Here is an 18,890-nt window from a genome sequence, read left to right as displayed (position 1 = left end):
TAGTGGTTGTAGCTGTAGTGGTGGTGGTGGTAGGGATGATGATGTGGTGGTGGTTGTAGTAGTGATGGTGATAGGAATGATGATGTGATGGTTGTTGTAGTACAGGTGGTGGTTGTAAAAGTAGTGGTGATAAGGATGTTGATGTAGTGGTTGTCGTGAGTCTTTTTAAAAGGCGGAATAGTGATGGTGATGGGCGGAGATAAACCACCATTTAGGCGGAAATCCGCCTTTAGGCGGAAGATTCTCAGCTCTGGGTGTAGTTTTGATAATGATGTGGTAGCTGTGGTAGTGGTAGTGATAGTTGTGATTGTAGTAGTGGCAGTGGTAGCGGTGATGACCAGGTGGGTGATGATGATGTAAAGGTGGTGGCAGTTGCTGTAGTTTTGGTAACGATGTGGTTGCTGTGGTAGTGGTAGTAATGATGAGAGAGAGAGAGAGAGAGAGAGAGAGAGAGAGAGAGAGAGAGAGAGAGAGAGAGAGAGAGAGAGAGAGAGAGAGAGAGAGATTCCTGGAACTTTATAAAATATATTTAACTGTAATTAATACAATAAACGGGGACAGAACAATTCTTAGTAAAGTTATCTGACAGATAAGCTGCTAGATTTCAAGATGTGAACGAATGATCAAGTCGGAGAGGTGGGGATGGGTAATTTTCATGGATTGAATTTGGGTAACAAAAACCTAAACACAATCTTGTCAAGTTTCAGACTTGAAGGAAAAGTTGAAACGTTCGTTCAAAATCTCAATTCTCAGTCACACAAAATGTTTCATTTTTCAATCATCCCTCCTTTTCTTTCCTTCTCAAACTAAAACACTCCATTCAACTTCAAGTCATTCGACAACACGCCATTTTGAACAGAAAATAGTGTTGTGATCAGTGAGGGACAAAAACTAATTTTCAGATACGGGAGAGCGCTTCTACTACTGCAAATAGTGCCAATAAGCACTTCGACTTCTATATTACTATAACTATAACAGAGTGTCTACGTACACGGTAGCCTTGCACCTAGCCCCAGTAATATACGTACAAGGTAACCGGACACCTAGCCCAGAATCTACGTACAAGGTAAGTGGAAGTGGGCACCGGTAAGGTAAGGGGTCAGGAAGTCAGCACGAATTTTGAAAAGAAGTATCGTCTTGAGTGACTCGTATTGTAGTCAAGGATAATGATTTACAGTATCCATTTATGTAGAGAGCTGCGCCGGGGTTACCAATACTTAGCTTCTTTATCCTTACCAATCATTCGTTTGGACAGAAAAATTTTTAAAAAACTTAACGCTTACTATTAAAAGCAGTTTAGCTTTGAAGATGCATTTGTTTTCTATCAAAAATTATTCGGTACTAGACAATCCTTGATGAATTTCAAAAGTTGTGTTTAAAATCATATCGTAAATTTTTTCATGATTCATTCTTCGTGAAATCGTGGAGGCTTACGTCTGTTTTCAAGGTGCCATCGCAAAAAAAACCAAAGGTTTTTTAAAAAGTTTATTGAGAAAAAGATACGGAAAAAGGTGTCCCTAGATAGGTATGCAATTTGGTGCATAAATGCAGTAAAAATTGGTGCGCAAAATTAGTTCGTAGTCGTAGCAGATGCGAGACTCTGTGTGTGTGTGTGTCGTAGCTCCTCTTTCTAGGGTGTGTGTGTGTGCCTCTTTTTTTTTTTGGAGGTGCCTACGTACACGGTAATGGGCATCTAGCCTCAGGATCTACGTACACGTAAACTGGTTTACCGTTGCAACACAAGCAATAGATGGTCCTCGCTGTCGTGGCCGCGCGCGCACTCGTGTGTGTGTGTGTGTGTGTGTGTGTGTTAATTTTTTTTTTAATCAAAACATTTTAACCATTAATGGCGAGATTCCATCTTACACTCCCCAAACTCCAGATCTTTTTCTTAATGTTATCCTTAAAAGACAAGCCTTGCGATTTATAGTTTAATTGAAGCCCGAGTCGAAATATACTCTTTACTACTGCTCTCTTGGTGGAAACGATTTATTCTACATAAGCAATGTGGGAAAAAAATCAGTTTCACTGTAAAAGGTTAAAATTTCACGAAGTACGCTCCGTGAACACCTCTGTAACAATCCTTTGATCTACGTCATCAGGCAACCCATTGTTTCTTTCATCTTTTCCCATTCCCCTTTACTATCCCCCCATCCCCCCGCCCATCTCTCTCTCTCTCTCTCTCTCTTCCCATCTCATTGTAAAATGAAAACGTTCTGCTGTTTGCAGATACATGTGTGATTGTTTTTTATTTCTCTCTCATTAGGCTAGGATTAAAAACCAAGACATCGGGTAATTGTAATAGGTGTCTACTAATGCAAAAGAATAGATTCTCTCTTTGGCCAATTTAGTCACGCATGTGGCAGCCCAGCCCGGTAACCCTGTACGTAGATTCTGGGGCTAGGTGCAAGCCTACCGTGTACGTAGATTCTGGGGCTAGGTGCAAGCCTACCGTGTACGTAGATTCTGGGGCTAGGTGCCAGGCTATCGTGTACGTAGACACTGCCTAACTACTATATGTAAGCCTTTGCCTTTACTAAACTAACCTAAACTGTGGTGGCACTACTATTACTATTAGCAATCCTTGCAAGTTTTCAATCAATACAGAACTGGTGAGAGCCAGATGTCAAGAAGAAATAACATGTTATTATCCTCAAAATGGCAATGAGAGGCAAAGTCAATGATGGGAATCAGTCTTGAGTTTGAGTGAGGACCGAGGACTGGGACTGGGGAGGAGTCATCGCCTGGGCTACCGATTATCAAGCCCCCGAAATAAGCGATTTGACGGCGCTTGTGTAGTGAAACATTGCACTTTTACATCGGTGAACATAGTGTACTTTGATGTTGCAGTTGATTCCCTTTCTTGCACTAATTTTTCGTCACTATCAGGTCATCTTTTACATGAGAGAAACGCCACAATCAGGCGCGTTATTCAGATTTAATTCACGTAACATTCTTTGTTCAGATCCAGACTGTTTGAAAATTTTGGTAGTTGTTTCTTCATTTTTAAAACATTGTTAATCATTAAATATTACCTATTTTTAATTAATTTCAAGATTATTGTCACTATCCACTCACTCCAATGAGGCACTTGGTGGTGCAGCGAATGGCTGGCGAGAACAGCGCATCGCTTCTAGTGGACTTTAAACTTCCAATATGAATGTTATGACAGTTGGCGACGAGCCCAACCCGGATGCCTGATGTTGACCGAGTTTGTGGGGAAGATTATGTCTGTTACTATGATAGGTTTTTTATGTCGACCTGTTAAATACTAGCTTCAAGACAAATAATTGCTGAAAAAAAAGATAAAAACTACCGCTTCCCATAATTTTAGATTTTAATTTTTATCAAGAAGAATGTATAGAAACCTGTACAATACTTTTTAACAGGCATTCGTTACAGAAAAAATAAAAACTTACGCTTACCTCAAGAGTTTATTTTAAATCATTTGTTTTCTATATTGGTCTAGAGTAAGCCTTGATGTAATATCAAATTTTGTTTGAATTCTATCTAAATATTTCAATGAGTCATGATTCGCGAATTCAGTTTTTTTTTCATCATTACTTTACTCTTTACCACAACAAAAATTATTATATAACTTTTAATTTTGTTGATTTAATCATAATCGAAGTACTTTTTTTGTTTTCAGAGTCAGACGTTCATTATGACACCACATTTTCATGTTTCATTTCCTGCCTTGTATTTTTAAATATGAAATTGAAATAACAATATGAATTTGATTGTCTGCCACCTCCAACTCCCGTCGTCTGCCGCCTCGAACTCCAGTCGTCTGTCTTGTATTTTTAAATATGAGATTGAAATAACAACATGAATTTGATTGTCTGCCACCTCCAACTCCAGTCGTCTGCCTCCTCCAGCTCCAATAATCTGCCTTGTATTTTTATATATGAAATTGAAATAACAACATGAATTTGATTGTCTGCCACCTCCAACTCCCGTCGTCTGCCGCCTCTAACTCCTGTCGTCTGTCTTGTATTTTTAAATATGAGATTGAAATAACAACATGAATTTGATTGTCTGCCTCCTCCCGCTCCAATAATCTGCCTTGTATTTTTAAATATGAAATTGAATAACAACATGAATTTGATTGTCTGCCACCTCCAACTCCCGTCGTCTGCCGTCTCGAACTCCAGTCGTCTGTCTTGTATTTTTAAATATGAGATTGAAATAACAACATGAATTTGATTGTCTGCCACCTCCAGCTCCTATAATCTGCCTTGTATTTTTGAATATATGAAATTGTAATAACAACATGAATTTGATTGTCTGCCACCTCCAACTCCCGTCGTCTGCCGCCTCCAGCTCCAATAATCTGCCTTGTATTTCTAAATATGAGATTGAAATAACAACATGAATTTGATTGTCTGCCACCTCCAACTCCCGTCATCTGCCTCCTCCAGCTCCAATAATCCGCCTTGTATTTTTAAATATGAAATTGAAATAACAACATGAATTTGATTGTCTGCCCCCTCCCAACTCCAGTCGTCTGCCGCCTCTAACTCCAGTCGTCTGTCTTGTATTTTTAAATATGAGACTGAAATAACGACATGAATTTGATTGTCTGCCACCTCCAACTCCCGTCGACTGCCTCCCCCAGCTCCAATAATCTGCCTTGTATTTTAAATATGAAATTGAAGTAACAACATGAATTCGATCGTCAGTCTCCCCCAACTACTTCTGTATCATTGCTTGGACTTCGATGTATTTATTCAGTATCATTACCTGGATATTGCCTGTGTCTACATTCCATGCAGCCAACAACCCAGAGTGCCTAGATTTTGTTGTCTTCTGTCTTTTGCCACATATCAGCCATCTTATGGATTTAAGCGAGTCAGTACGTGAGTACCCTTTAATCTGTTCTCTTAGTGATGTTGAATGCAAAGCAATTATCAAATTTTCTAAAGTTCATTTCAATTTTAATGTAGTTTAATAGTTAGTCATATGATACATCTCTTCGAGATGTTCAGTTTGATATATGACATGCCTATGTTGCAGAAAGTTTGCAAAGTGTCGGTATTTATCGGCTTATTGTTTGTTATTATGTAATATGTTACGTAATATTCAATTTTGCATTTTCAGGTTAAGTTTTCTCTACCACTCTTATGTAGTTCTTGTTTTTAATTTTGCATTTTTATCACTGACCATGTTTGCATATATAAAGCGGCAAGCTTGTTTCTCCCGAGTACTGTTGGTGCCCAATGTCTTGTCCAAGGATGCAAAAACATTGGGCAGTACATTTGCAAGTTGCATTTACTGACACTTGTTCAACTTTATTTCTAGCCCTGTTCATTGTTTTTTGTTTTTTTTTTTTCTTCTCTCCGAATACCAGTCATCTTTCGTCTGTTGCTCATTTGCCAATGCCAAATATTAAGTGCCTTCCCCAAGGACACAACTTTAGTGTCTAAATTCATACGTTTACGCTCCTTTCCTCTTGTTTTAACAATTTTTGTGTTCAAAATTAATCATAGCCATAGTATTGTAAGCATGCTCTGGAAGAAGACCACCCTCAAATCTGTTTTTAAAGTTATTATCCGTTCCTCGCGTCTTTTTTTTTCATTTTCTAGGGTTATGTAATTGCATGACGTTGCATAATATTGCATAATAATCATTTAATTTTTAAAAATTTGCTTCGTCTTTCCTTTGCGATCATTTTGATATATGGTTTTTATATGTATTCCACCCCAAATAACCGTGATTTTCCATTTCCCCCGCTTTTCGGTTGCTCTCTGGTCACAGTTTTAGTTTCTTTTTTCCTCTTAAATTATATTAAGTATTTTGGTCCACTTTTGCGGACTAATAATCCCGTAACTTGGTTCTAATTGTCACATTGTCATAATTTTGGTACCATTGAAAAGTGTATTTCTTGCAGAATAGCATGAGACTATTTTGAAAACAATTGCTGCAATCTCAAATTTTCATGCAACTACCTACTGGGGAGAGTCTGGGCCTGGGTGCTTCACCAGATTATCAAAACTGCACCTACCAAACAAACTAAGCGATTTTTTGACAAAAGTTGGCACGCATTTTGATGTAAGTGAAGACAGTCACATGCACTTTTCAGGACATCGGGTAGAGATTCCATGTCGTACATTTTTGGGATGTTTTTCAAGTTATTTTCCCTTTCATTCTCACTTATCTTTGTTGACGGAAGTCATCTTTATCATGTGAAAAGAAATAAAAACGGAAGTCTTTTCATGCACCGAGCAAAAAACGTTACCACATGATTAGGAACTCTTTAAATTATGAGTTAGAATTATTGGCGAACATGTCTGCCCCCTGCATGTACACAAGACAACCGTATAACCAATGCACTTGCAGTATTGTATAAGTACGTTTTTTGTGTGTTTCTGTTTGTTTCTGGCTTTTAAAAAAAAAAAAACCACCACTATTTGTTTATCACAAGGCATAGGTAGAAGGTCACTACAAATTAAGAGCTCATTTAAATTAAAATTACAAGCATTATTTGTCACTATCTACTCACTCCACCAAGAAGAGGCACTTGGTGGCAGTGGCAGCGAATAGGCTTCGGTCGAGAACCTGCCTAGCGGCAAAATCGCTTCATCAGTGGGATCTTTCCACCTGTCCAATATGAATATGTAGCCGTTGTGGTAACGAGCCCGAAACCGCGGAGCAGATAGTTGAACGGTGTTGTGGGGAAGATTTTATGTAACTGATTATTGTGATAGGTTTATTTATAGAGAGCTGCGCCGGTGTTACCAATACTTAGCTTCTATACCAGGACAAATCATTCGTTTGGACAGAAAAATAAATAAAAAACTTACCGCTTACCGTCAAAAGCAGTTTAGATTTGAAGATACATTTGTTTTCTATCAAAAAACATTCGGTACTAGAGAGCTGCGCCGGTGTTACCAATACTTAGCTTCTATACCAGGACAAATCATTCGTTTGGACAGAAAAATAAATAAAAAACTTACCGCTTACCGTCAAAAGCAGTTTAGATTTGAAGATACATTTGTTTTCTATCAAAAAACATTCGGTACTAGATAATCCTTGATGAATATCAAAAGTTGTGTTTGAAATTATATCCTAAATATTTTCATGAGTCATTCCTCGCGAAATCGTGTTTTTTTTTCGTCTGTCCAATGGTTGGTGCCCCCTAGTGCCAAGTGCCCTGCCACCTGCCGCCTGCCGCGCAAAACAAAGGTTTTTTAAAAAGTTTATTGAGAAAAAGATACGGAAAAAAGTGTCCCTAGATAGGTATGCAATTTGGTGCATTAGTGCAGTAAAAATTGGTGCGCAAAATTAGTGCGTAGCGGATGCGAGACTGTGTGTGTGTGCGTGTGTATGTGTGTGTGTGTCTCTTTCTTTTTTTTTTTTTTTTGGGAGTGCCTACGTACACGGTAACGGGGCATCTAGCCTCAGGATCTACGTACACGTAAACTGGTTTACCGTTGCAACACAAGCAATAGATGGTCCTCGCTGTCGTGACCGCGCGCGCTCGTGTGTGTGTGTGTGTGTGTGTGTGTGTGTGTGTGTTATTTAAAAAAAAATAAAAACAATTTTAACCATTAATGGCGAGATTCCATCTTACACTCCCCAAACTCCAGATCTTAGTCTTAATGTTATCATTAAAAGACAAGCTTTGCGATTTATAGTTTAATTGAAGCCCGAGTCGAAATATACTCTTAATACTGCTCTCTTGGTGGAAACGATCTATTCTGCATAAGCAATCTGGAGAAAAAAATCAGTGTCACTGTAAAAGGTTAAAATTTCACGAAGTACGCACCGTGAACACCGCTGTAACAATCCTTTGATCTACGTCATCAGGCAACCCATTGTTTCTTTCATCTTTTCCCATTCCCCCTTACTATCCCCCATTCCCCCGCCCATCTCTCTCTCTCTCTCTCTCTCTCTCTCTCTCTCTCTCTCTCTCCTCTCTCTCTCTCTCTCTCTCTCTCTCTCTCTCTCTCTCTTGTCATAGTGTTATCCCTTCCCCTTCCCATCTCATTGTAAAATGAAAACGTTCTGCTGTTTGCAGATACATGTATGATTGTTTTGTTTTTTCTCTCTCACTAGGCATTTGAAAAAAAGCAAAAACCTGAAAAAAAATACAAAACAACTTAACCTTTTAAAGGCGAATATCAATCTTACTTGGACCAAAAATAAAATCTTACCGTTTTCATCAAAAGACAAAAAACAAATTACAATTTAAAAACTTGAGCTTTTATATAGGGCAATATCCACCCAACGTGCTCAAAGCGCTTTTTATCAATATTCTTACTGCTCTTATGGTGGAAACGTTTTTTTTTCTGCGTTAAAAAATAATATAAATGACGACTATTATTTGAAAACAAAAAAAATCAATGTCACGGGCAAAGGGTTAATTGCAGTACTCCTGCATCCTGTGAGACTCCTACGGCACTTGCTAATCATAAAAAAAGGAAATAGCAATCAACAATACTAAGTTGAAAAAAAAAAGAAGAAAAAAAGGAGGAAGGGGGGGGGGAGCAAACCCAGTAGCAATGCAACCTTTTAGCGGCGAAATTCGATCTTTGACCTAACACCAAATCTTCTATCATCAAAAGACAAGTAACGGCAAAACTATTATAGACAATTGAAGTCCGAGTTGCGATAGTCTGACTACTCTCTTGGTGGAAACGCTGTATTCCCCGTTAACAATAATAAAGATAAAAGCAAACTACTATCTAAAAGCAAAAAATTAGCTTCGCTGTTAAGGGGTTAAGAACACCTGCAACTGCAACTGCCAGCATCCTTGAGATGCTCGACGTCACCAAGGTCACCAATCGACACGTCTCCCTCTCGTCGGCATGCACCCCCCCCCCCCCCCCCCCTCCACTCTTTCAAGGTGGTGGTGGCGGCGGATAAAAAAGCCCTTTTTCTCTTTCATTCAATCAACTGGTCTGCTGGTGGACCCTAGGCCTCTCTACAAGTCCAAGAAATAATACTCACTTTTTCTCTGCTCCAACGAAAATATCTACCCCCTATCGGTCTAATTATTTGTAGCAGACGACAAATTTCTCAAAACGGTCACGTGACACTATAAAAACAACACAGGAAGTCCATGAAAGCTTATTTACGGCATTTCCTTTGAACCGTGTAAACAACAAAATTTCGTTTTCATTCGACTCAACGGGTCAGATTGGCCGGTATTTTTTTAACGAACTAAAGTTCTGAAAAATCAAAATGTTTCTTAGAAAGCTGAAAGATGCTAGTTTTGAAACAGAGGTAGGTTTTAAAAAAAAATCTTTATATTTTACGTGAATGCATGCTCAAGGCGAGTTGGACGTGCAGCGGAGGTTGGTCGGCCAAAGGCGAGGCTCTCTAGATAATCCTTGATGAATATCAAAAGTTGTGTTTGAAATTATATCCTAAATATTTTCATGATTCATTCCTCGCTAAATCGTGTGTGTTTTTCGTCTGATTCAGTGGTTGGTGCCCCCTAGTGCCAGCCGCCTGCCGCGCAAAACAAAGGTTTTTTAAAAAGTTTATTGAGAAAAGATACGGAAAAAAGTGTCCCTAGATAGGTATGCAATTTGGTGCATAAGTGCAGTAAAAATTGGTGCGCAAAATTAGTTCGTAGAGGATGCGAGACTGTGTGTGTGTGTGTGTGTGTGTGTGTGAGTATGTGTGTGTGTGTCTCTTTCTTTCTTCCTTTTTTTTTTGGGAGTGCCTACATACACGGTTACGGGGCATCTAGCCTCAGGATCTATGTACACGTAAACCGGTTTACCGTTGCAACATTCTGCTCGTGTGTGTGTGTGTGTGTGAATTTTTTTTTTAATCAAAACAATTTTAACCATTAATGGCGAGATTCCATCTTACACTACCCAAACTCCAGATCTTAGTCTTAATGTTATCATTAAAAGACAAGCTTTGCGATTTATAGTTTAATTGAAGCCCGAGTCGAAATATACTCTTACTACTGTTCTCTTGGTGGAAACGATTTATTCTGCATAAGCAATCTGGAGAAAAAAAATCAGTGTCACTGTAAAAGGTTAAAATATCACGAAGTACGCACCGTGAACACCGCTGTAACAATCCTTTGATCTACGTCATCAGGCAACCCATTGTTTCTTTCATCTTTTCCCATTCCCCTTACTATCCCCCCGCCCACCTCTCTTCTCTCTCTCTCTCTCTCTCTCTCTCTCTCTCTCTCTCTCTCTTCTCTCTCTCTCTCTCTCCTCTCTCTCTCTCTCTCTCTCTCTCTCTTGTCATAGTGTTATCCCTCCCCCTTCCCATCTCAATGTAAAATGAAAACGTTCTGCTGTTTGCAGATACATGTATGATTGTTTTGTTTTCTCTCTCTCACTAGGCTAGGATTAAAAACCAAGACATCAGGTAATGGGTGTCTAATGCCAAAGTATAGATTCTCTCTTTGGCCAATTTAGTCACGTATGTGGCAGCCCAGCTATTTATTATGTTCTGCCTATAACACACAATAAGTGGGATTCTGGGGGTGGGTACGAAAGAAATCAAGGTCATAAGTAACCGTGCACAAGAGCTGTATAGGGAATTGGTTTCTGGGGGTCTTGCAAATATCAAATATTTTATGGAAAGCTCTTTCGAACTCCAAGACGTCTGGTTTGTTTTGCTATCTTGGAACAAACGAAACAGAGATGTCTTGATGTGTGACCTAGTTGTCTGATTTTGTGACCTCGATGTAAGGTATTGTGACCTAGATGTATCCTTTTGTGTGTGCAAGCCATGCGGGTAAGTACAGCGATAGCTTGCCAGTTGAGGAAAAAAAGGAAGAAGCAACGTATCCGCATTTGAAAAACAAAACAAAAAACTGAAAAAACAAAACAACTTAACCTTTTAAAGGCGAATATCAATCTTACTTGGACCAAAAATAAAATCTTACCGTTTTCATCAAAAGACAAAAAACAAATTACAATTTAAAAACTTGAGCTTTCTATAGAGCAATATCCACCCAACGTGCTCAAAGCGCTTTTTATCAATATTCTTACTGCTCTTATGGTGGAAACGTTTTTTTTTCTGCGTTAAAAAATAATATAAATGAAGACTATTATTTGAAAAACAAAAAAATCAGTGTCACTGGCAAAGGGTTAATTGCAGTACTCCTGCATCCTGTGAGACTCCTACAGCACTTGCTAATCATAAAAAAGGAAATAGCAGCAATCAACAATATTAAGGCGAAAAAAAAAGAAGAAAAAAAAAGTGGGTGGGGGGGGGGGGGGGAGAGCAAACCCAGTAGCAATGCAACCTTTTAGCGGCGAAATTCGATCTTTGACCTAACACCAAATCTTCTATCATCAAAAAACAAGTAACGGCAAAACTATTATAGACAATTGAAGTCCGAGTTGCGATAGTCTGACTACTCACTTGGTGGAAACGCTGTATTCCCCGTTAACAATAATAAAGATAAAAGCAAACTACTATCTAAAAGCAAAAAATTAGCTTCGCTGTTAAGGGGTTAAGAACACCTGCAACTGCAACTGCCAGCATCCTTGAGATGCTCTTACGTCACCAAGGTCACCAATCGACACGTCTCCCTCTCGTCGGCATGCATCCCCCCCCCCCCCCCCCTCCACTCTTTCAAGGTGGTGGTGGCGGCGGATAAAAAAGGCTTTTTTCTCTTTCATTCAATCAACTGGTCTGCTGGTGGACCCTAGGCCTCTCTACAAGTCCAAGAAATAATACTCACTTTTTCTCTGCTCCAACGAAAATATCTACCCCTACCGGTCTAATTATTTGTAGCAGACGACAAATTTCTCAAAACGGTCACGTGACACTATAAAAACACACAGGAAGTCCATGAAAGCTTATTTACGGCATTTCCTTTGAACCGTGTAAACAACAAAATTTTGTTTTCATTCGACCCAACGGGTCAGATTGGCCGGTATTTTTTTAACGAACTAAAGTTCTGAAAAATCAAAATGTTTCTTAGAAAGTTGAAAGATGCTAGTTTTTGAAACAGAGGTAGGTTTTTTAAAAAAATCTTTATATTTTACGTGAATGCATGCTCAAGGCGAGTTGGACGTGCAGCGGAGGTTGGTAGGCCAAAGGCCCACCTCTCTAGTTATGTTGTTGTTGTTGTTGTAAGTGTTTGTTATGACATGACTGTCAGTGTCTCGATCGAGCTGTTGTGAGTAATCTTCATGTTGTGTTCGTTCACTTCTCCAGCGTAAACGTGACGTCATCATTTCTACCCTTTAAAAGCTCGCGACACCATTCATTCTTTCTCTTGACCACAGCCTTATTCTCAGCAGACAACATACTATTTTTGCCTATCGTAGCATCTTCGAAGATCCGATCCACCATACTTCTGGTATGTTTTAAGAATCAGGCTAGACCGGGACGATTCCCGAGGTGCTCTAGAGCATTTTTTAACCGCCCATATATGTCCTCTACATATGGAGAACACCCACTTCGGTGGAGACTTTTTCTGAACTTTTCCCTTATTTTGTACATCGTGAATGAGATTGGGAAATCCGTTCACGACAGTGTGTTGAGGCTGACGAAGCTTCCGGGTGGGTTTGCGATTTGTGCGTGAGTGCGGTAAAGAATTTGCTGGATTGGGTCGATTGTCATAACATAGTAGTGTGGGCACCTTTAGAAGCTGCTCACAGTGTCACAGGCAGACAATACAGTCACAGTCTCTCAAATTTTTAGTTTCAGTCAGTGACTGACAATTGATTAGTAGGGAGTTTAGCAGAAATTCTAAATGTAACTCACACACTTGAAACCAATGTCATATGACGAAGCTGGCAAAACAGTTTGAATTTTGTTTCTATCTTGATTAGAAATGTAGTTACAGCAGTTCAAAGTCTGAGATTTCAGACTGATTTCTACCCCAAAATTACCATTGGAAAGTTGTGACCGAAATCGTGTGCTGTTAATAAACAATGGTTAAAACAGTCGATATGGAGTTCTTATTATATACTATATACCAAATTGTTCATGTTATCGAGGACATTGCATTTACATTAATAAAGAGGAAGATAAAGATTTCAAAATAACACATTATTACACAATATGACAGAAATGTTACATAATTAAACCTCGGCTAGACGTAAGAAACAATATCACTTTTGGATTTATCCCCAATATCTCACTGAAACAATTTCAAATAATTTCCCTCTTTGATTTAATACATAGAGAATAAAAAAGGGTTTGAGAGTTGCGTAATGACATATAATGAGTTTATTTTTACCTCTGGCAATTTAATTGCATGAAAAATTTTTTTAATAAAATGGTTGATTGAACAAAGTTCAAATAAATTAAATTCCTTATCTTAATTAGAAGGAAAGTTCTGGCTTTTAATACTTTTAAAAATTCTGCTGAACCATTTTGGGTTTAAAGCAATTACATTATTTGAACTGACAATTAATATAATTTTAATCCCCCCCCCCCTTCTCTCAATGTGTGGGGGTGTCAAAATTTATAACTAATAGAACTTCTTACCATAATAATTATTATGGCTAAGGCCTTTAGAATATGGATACAAATTATAACAAACATATCTAAACACATGGGAAAGAAACTTGATGACTTGATGGTAAATAAAATAACATTAAAGCAAGTGGTATTTTTAAAATATCAATATTATTAATATCGGATTTCACAAAGAGAAGAAATAGACTAACTTTGGGTCACAATTTGACTGCCACTGCTGCTGCTCACTAAACTGCCTACAATTATACTCAGGCCTTTCGGGTCTCTATGTGGAGCAGAGTAATAGTATTATTACAGTTTTTACCAGCAACCAGGTTGCTATATTAGATTTTTTTGGTAGTTTCTTTCTCTTCCTCCCGACTGTGAAGACCAGCATCATTTATTGAGAGGCTGCTGCATATAATATGATGTAACTGACTTAACAAGCTTATTCAAAGTATTCACGGCAACTAAGCCTAATGACTTAGTATACCTACAGCAGAGTTGCTAGCACGTGCCTCTTTGGGTCACGTCACGGTCAATGATTATCAGAGCAGGCAAGAATTTTACCTGGATAACAGCTTATTTCTGTTGTATGATGATTGCATTTTTGTCATCAAAAACCATGCAATAATTTTAAATATGAGACGAATTTTACAGATTTATCATCGGAAATATATTTTCAATAAGATTGACTAAGCGTACGACAATTTTCATACTTCTAGAGGCAAGATAACATCACATTTTCACTTCTTAAAAATCTTCATCATCATCATGACTACCATCACTACCACAACCGCCACCATATCATCATAATTACTATCACTACTACCACCAGCAACAAACCATCAATCCTAACCACCACCACAATACAATCTTCACTTTCTCTTTTCTCTCTTTTTAAATATTTTTTATTTAATTTTTTATTAATTAATTAATAAATATTTTTTTTGGCTGTTATTGCTATAGATTATAAATATATTTTGATAATATCAGTGAAAACAGTGTGTACTATTTGCACCCCTTGCCCATCCTTAAAATGTGGGTGCTTTGTGTCCTTGGCTTGGTGGATCCACTTTTCCCTCTGAAACCATGATTTTCAATTCCCACCTATGATATTGACCATATCATTCATAGTCATGATCTTCCTCATTATCTCTTCTTCTAGTACTGAAGTATCAACTTCAAGACTAACCAAACAGTGAGGTTCTGTTGATTTGACTTTGATCAAGAGGTAATATAATATTTGGAGTATGGACAGAGTGATAGAAAACCTGCATCCAGAGGACAACAAACACTTTCTAACAGCCTTCAAAAAGGTAAGCCAAATATTTTGACTTATGCTGATATGGTCAATGAAGTATGTTGTTTATCTTATAACTCAGTTTTAGTGAGAAAGGGTTAAATTATCATTGTGCTGAGTCTCGAGTTAGAGATAGAGAGAGAGAGAGAGAGAGAGAGAGAGAGAGAGAGAGAGAGAGAGAGAGAGAAGGGAGAGAGAGAGAGAGAGAGAGAGAGAGAGAGATTAAGATGCTGGAAAGTCACTCCTTTGACAATAATTTCCCTTGTCATCCTTTGTCCCGTGTTTTTTTGTTGTTCCTTTTTCAATGGCGAAAATACCAAGAAAATAAACTGATATGGAGTCAATAACTTAAGCAATATATTTTTTAATTTTTACTTATGTCATGAGCAAGACGAGGATAGGACTTGACTTAAGCCCTTACCCCAAGTCACAGCATAGGCCATCAATGATGCTTCGCCATTTGACTCTTCCTTGAGCTGTCTTCTCCAACTGCTTCCATGTCTAACTGCCTCTCCTTGCCTCCTCCACCATGGGGATCCCATGTCAGAGCCGGTCTTGCGATGCTACAAACAGGTTTTCTAAGTGTATGGCCTATCCATCCCCACTTCCTCTTTCTGATTTGTATAGTTTTAGGCTCTTGATTGGCAGCTTCCCAAAAAATCTTAATTTCTGACTTTATCCATCTGCCTTATGCCCAAAATCATCCTTAGACATTTGTGTATAAAAATCTGTAATTTTTTGGGATGTCTTTTGTTGTCCTCCATAGGATTAAACATTCTTAGTTTTGTCAAGACCCTGATGTCTTTTGATGTCCAAATTTTCTTCAGAACTTGAAAGGCTTTATGGGCTTTACCAATTTTTGATGCAACATCCTTGTCCAGACCTCCAGTTGTCTATTACACTGCCCAGATAAGAGAAGGTCATTACCTCTTCTAGGGCTTCATATGAAATCTTTATTGGCTTTTTGTCGGTAGCTCCCATTCTTAAAAAACTTATTTTTTTATTATTTTTTTTTGCTTTATTTATGTTAAGACCAACTCTTGATGATGTTACAGCTAGGGTCTTAGTGAATGAATTTTAACCATTATATAGAGCTTACTTAAAAAAGGATCAAGAAGCTAATCTTATTTGTAACATATCCAGTGATGTCGCGCATACATTACACATTTGAAAAAACATTAGCAGTTAGAAATTGAGAGTAGTAGTCAAAAAGGCTGGAGTCCAATATGAGTATTGGACTGAATTTCATATTTCAAAGATATTCCACTTAACATACAGATGACACGCCCCACCCCCTTCATTTCCCCTATTGTAATGATTATAGGGTATTGGACGGTACAGGAACAGATCTATGGAAGTTCTGTTGTATTTCATATCATTCCAAAGTCAAAACTTTTTGATTTGATATCTTTTTTGTTTGTTTGTTTGTTTTTACAGGTTTTAGAAGATTTCAAGGAGTTGGAGAGAAAGCAGCCATCATGTGAGGAATTTATAAATGGACTTGGGGCATTAATCAAATTTTATTTGAGATGTCCTAGCAAATTTCAAGCAAAACGAGTGATATCAAGGTAACTCATTCTCAATCACTTCTCTTAAAGTTACATCAGGAAAGCATTTAACTTGGATAGTTTTCTCTTTATTATATCGTTCCATCAATTACTCCTACTCTTTGTTGTTGGTGTTATTTTTGTTATTTTTTTCTCCTTTTTTATATTGTAATAATGAGGAAAAATGAGATATTTTCGATTCGCTACAGCACCTTATTCAATGACCCAGACATTCTGTGGTTATATTATTTGCATTATTTTTTGTTATTCTTTTGTACCAGCATTTCACTATCCAACAGCCTCCTCCTCTCCCGGCCTGTTGCTTGCGACATATTATTGTTTCCCCCATCATAAAAAAACCCTAATATTTTATAAATTCATTTTTATTAAATATTTGAAATGCCGATATTTATAAATCAATTTGAAGTTAAATAAATTCAAAATCATGATGATTACTTGGGTTTCATTCCACAGCTTTTTCCAGAAAAGTAGTCATGAGAACCAAGTTTTCATCCAAGAAAACCTATGTAGTCAACTGAGATCATGTTTTTCTGCTGATGTAGCTAAAACAAGTGAGAATGTCAAAGATATTCGACAAACTGTTGATAATATACATTCCCTGTTGGAAAATTCAGCCTTTGGTAAATATTGTTTTATTATAAGCATATAAATAAATATTTGAAAGGCTATGAGTATGTGGCTGTGTAATTCGGATGGCTCTTTAGCATGTTGGTTTTCTTTTAACTAATGCCAAGCAATAGCAAAATGCAGGCCTCATTTTACATACTTTACCCACTTGGCTCAGGTATAAATGAGTACCTAGCTTTTTAGGTATTGACAGATATTACAAGTGTGCTCATGGCTTTTTCTGACAATCACGGAAGTAAAGAAAGTGACCCCAAAAAGGCCTATTGCCTCAGCAAATACAAAACTTCGTTCTATAACACACACACACACTTGATAATCCAAAAATGATTTGGCTTCAATTGTCTTCTTTTGACAGTTCTATGCTTTGCTATTCTTTATAAGACATTCTGGCCTTTTTTGAAAATACCACTTTTTATTCTTTTCTTCTAAATGTAGCCACTCATGTAACAGCATATTCTCTAACTGGATTTCATCTCCATTTTCTACAGACATCATATAGAGAGACCTTATGGCAAATGGGTAAAAATATATGACGTTCTTGTTGAAGCTTGAAGAGACTAAATTAATAAGGAAGTGATCAAAGTCATGTTTGCAGTTCCAGCTTTTGCTTGTTAAAGGTATTCTTTCAACTGTGACTTGACATAGGCTTTGTCGAAACTGCTGGAGATTGGGATTGTCTTGATTCCCACCTTTTAAGCGGATTTTGGAGAATAAGTTTTCAATACAATCTTGATTGAGTCTCCTAGTCAAGATGTATTGTCTGTCAGAAACCATCACTGAGGCATTGAGAGCTTGTATCCGACCTCTGACAAATGTCAAATTTTCTGCTGGCTTCCTTGATTCTTTGGTCCCATTTTCTATTTTCTCAGTCATTGCAGCATATCAGTAAGGAAATGCATGTTAGATGAAGAAAGGCTGATGGTGTGACAGTATTTTGAAGTTGCTATATAACATATATGGATCTGGTTTGAAAAAGCAATTCCATTTGACACACTTTGATAATTGAGCCACAGGAAAAATTCTTAAATTGACAAAGAGTGGTATATTTATATAACAATCAATTTTATAGAATATTCCAAATGAACTAATACTTTACTTGATAAAATATTTTAATAAAATGGTTAATGAATATCAAAAAGGTCAGCAAGTGCAATGTGGATTGCTTTATTTTGTTTACATCAAGATCATCAGCGTGGTGAAAGAGAGTTAAAGAAAAAGTGTCAGCTCCTACCCCATGTGGAGAGGTGAAGCAAAAAAATATTTTGCAGGGACACAATAAGCGCCAAACGAGGTTTCTCTATATATGTCTATTCTCAGGTTAAATCATGTTTGCATATCAATCCTATGTGACTTAGCAGTATTGTCTCTAGACTTGTTACAAAGTTAATCTATGCTGATCACGATCAATGATTGGATGGATGATAGTGAAGGCAAAATTTTGGCCCTGGAATTGTACAGCTCTCTACACACATTACCACATTCAACTCAGGTGTGAATGAGTACTATTGCAGTAAGGATGCATATTGTAGTTACTTGTATTGTATGAAATGGTACTTTGGTTCCAAATGGCCTGCTGGAGAAATGAATAAATGAATTATTGTTAAGTGCCTTGAAGATGTTAAGTCTGTAGAAATGTCCAATAATATAATATATATGTTCAAATGTATTTATTCATTGATATGTGACACATCATCCACAGCCTCCATAGTATAATCATTAATAAGTGTTTCTTTGCTACTGTAATATAAATTATATATCTCATTTCGTTCTTCATTGATACTTTTGCAGGTGAGAGATGCCTTGAATCAGTGTCACAAGAGGGTGAGTTAAGAAAGAATATAACCTTGTCCTTAGTTTGTACTCAGTTTTGGTTCTAATTTCAATCTGGAACAGCATTTATAATTTATTTATTTGTTATCATAAGATTGTCAGTGAAACAGAATCTATCTTTGATAGAAAATAGAGATGTTATAATCAAAGCCATGAAAAGTACT

General features: G+C 37.5%; 2 protein-coding genes across 3 annotated transcripts in view; one reads left to right on the top strand and one right to left on the bottom strand.

Annotated features, from left to right (window-relative positions):
* The window catches only part of LOC144956877 (WD repeat-containing protein 81-like), a 50,323-nt gene extending 44,134 nt beyond the window's left edge, over positions 1-6,189 (bottom strand). For both annotated transcript variants that reach the window (XM_078887673.1, XM_078887682.1), the window contains exon 1: positions 6,005-6,189. In XM_078887673.1, the coding sequence (XP_078743799.1) occupies positions 6,005-6,112 (108 nt within the window). In that variant the 5' untranslated portion in view covers positions 6,113-6,189. The remainder of the gene's footprint in view (positions 1-6,004) is intronic.
* Positions 6,190-6,270: 81 nt separating this feature from the next.
* The window catches only part of LOC144956862 (tRNA (32-2'-O)-methyltransferase regulator THADA-like), a 29,836-nt gene continuing 17,216 nt past the window's right edge, over positions 6,271-18,890 (top strand). The window contains exons 1-5 of the mRNA XM_078887647.1: positions 6,271-6,349; positions 14,567-14,717; positions 16,139-16,269; positions 16,723-16,889; positions 18,685-18,717. Of these exons, the coding sequence (XP_078743773.1) occupies positions 14,652-14,717; positions 16,139-16,269; positions 16,723-16,889; positions 18,685-18,717 (397 nt within the window). The 5' untranslated portion in view covers positions 6,271-6,349; positions 14,567-14,651. The remainder of the gene's footprint in view (positions 6,350-14,566; positions 14,718-16,138; positions 16,270-16,722; positions 16,890-18,684; positions 18,718-18,890) is intronic.

This window comes from Berghia stephanieae, chromosome 1 (assembly GCF_034508935.2).
Source record: "Berghia stephanieae isolate SIO BIC M18660-M18661 chromosome 1, UCSD_Bste_1.3, whole genome shotgun sequence".
Lineage (NCBI taxonomy): Eukaryota > Metazoa > Mollusca > Gastropoda > Nudibranchia > Aeolidiidae > Berghia > Berghia stephanieae.
Note: the sequence above shows the minus strand (reverse complement) of the source record. Positions and strands in the feature narration are given on the sequence as shown.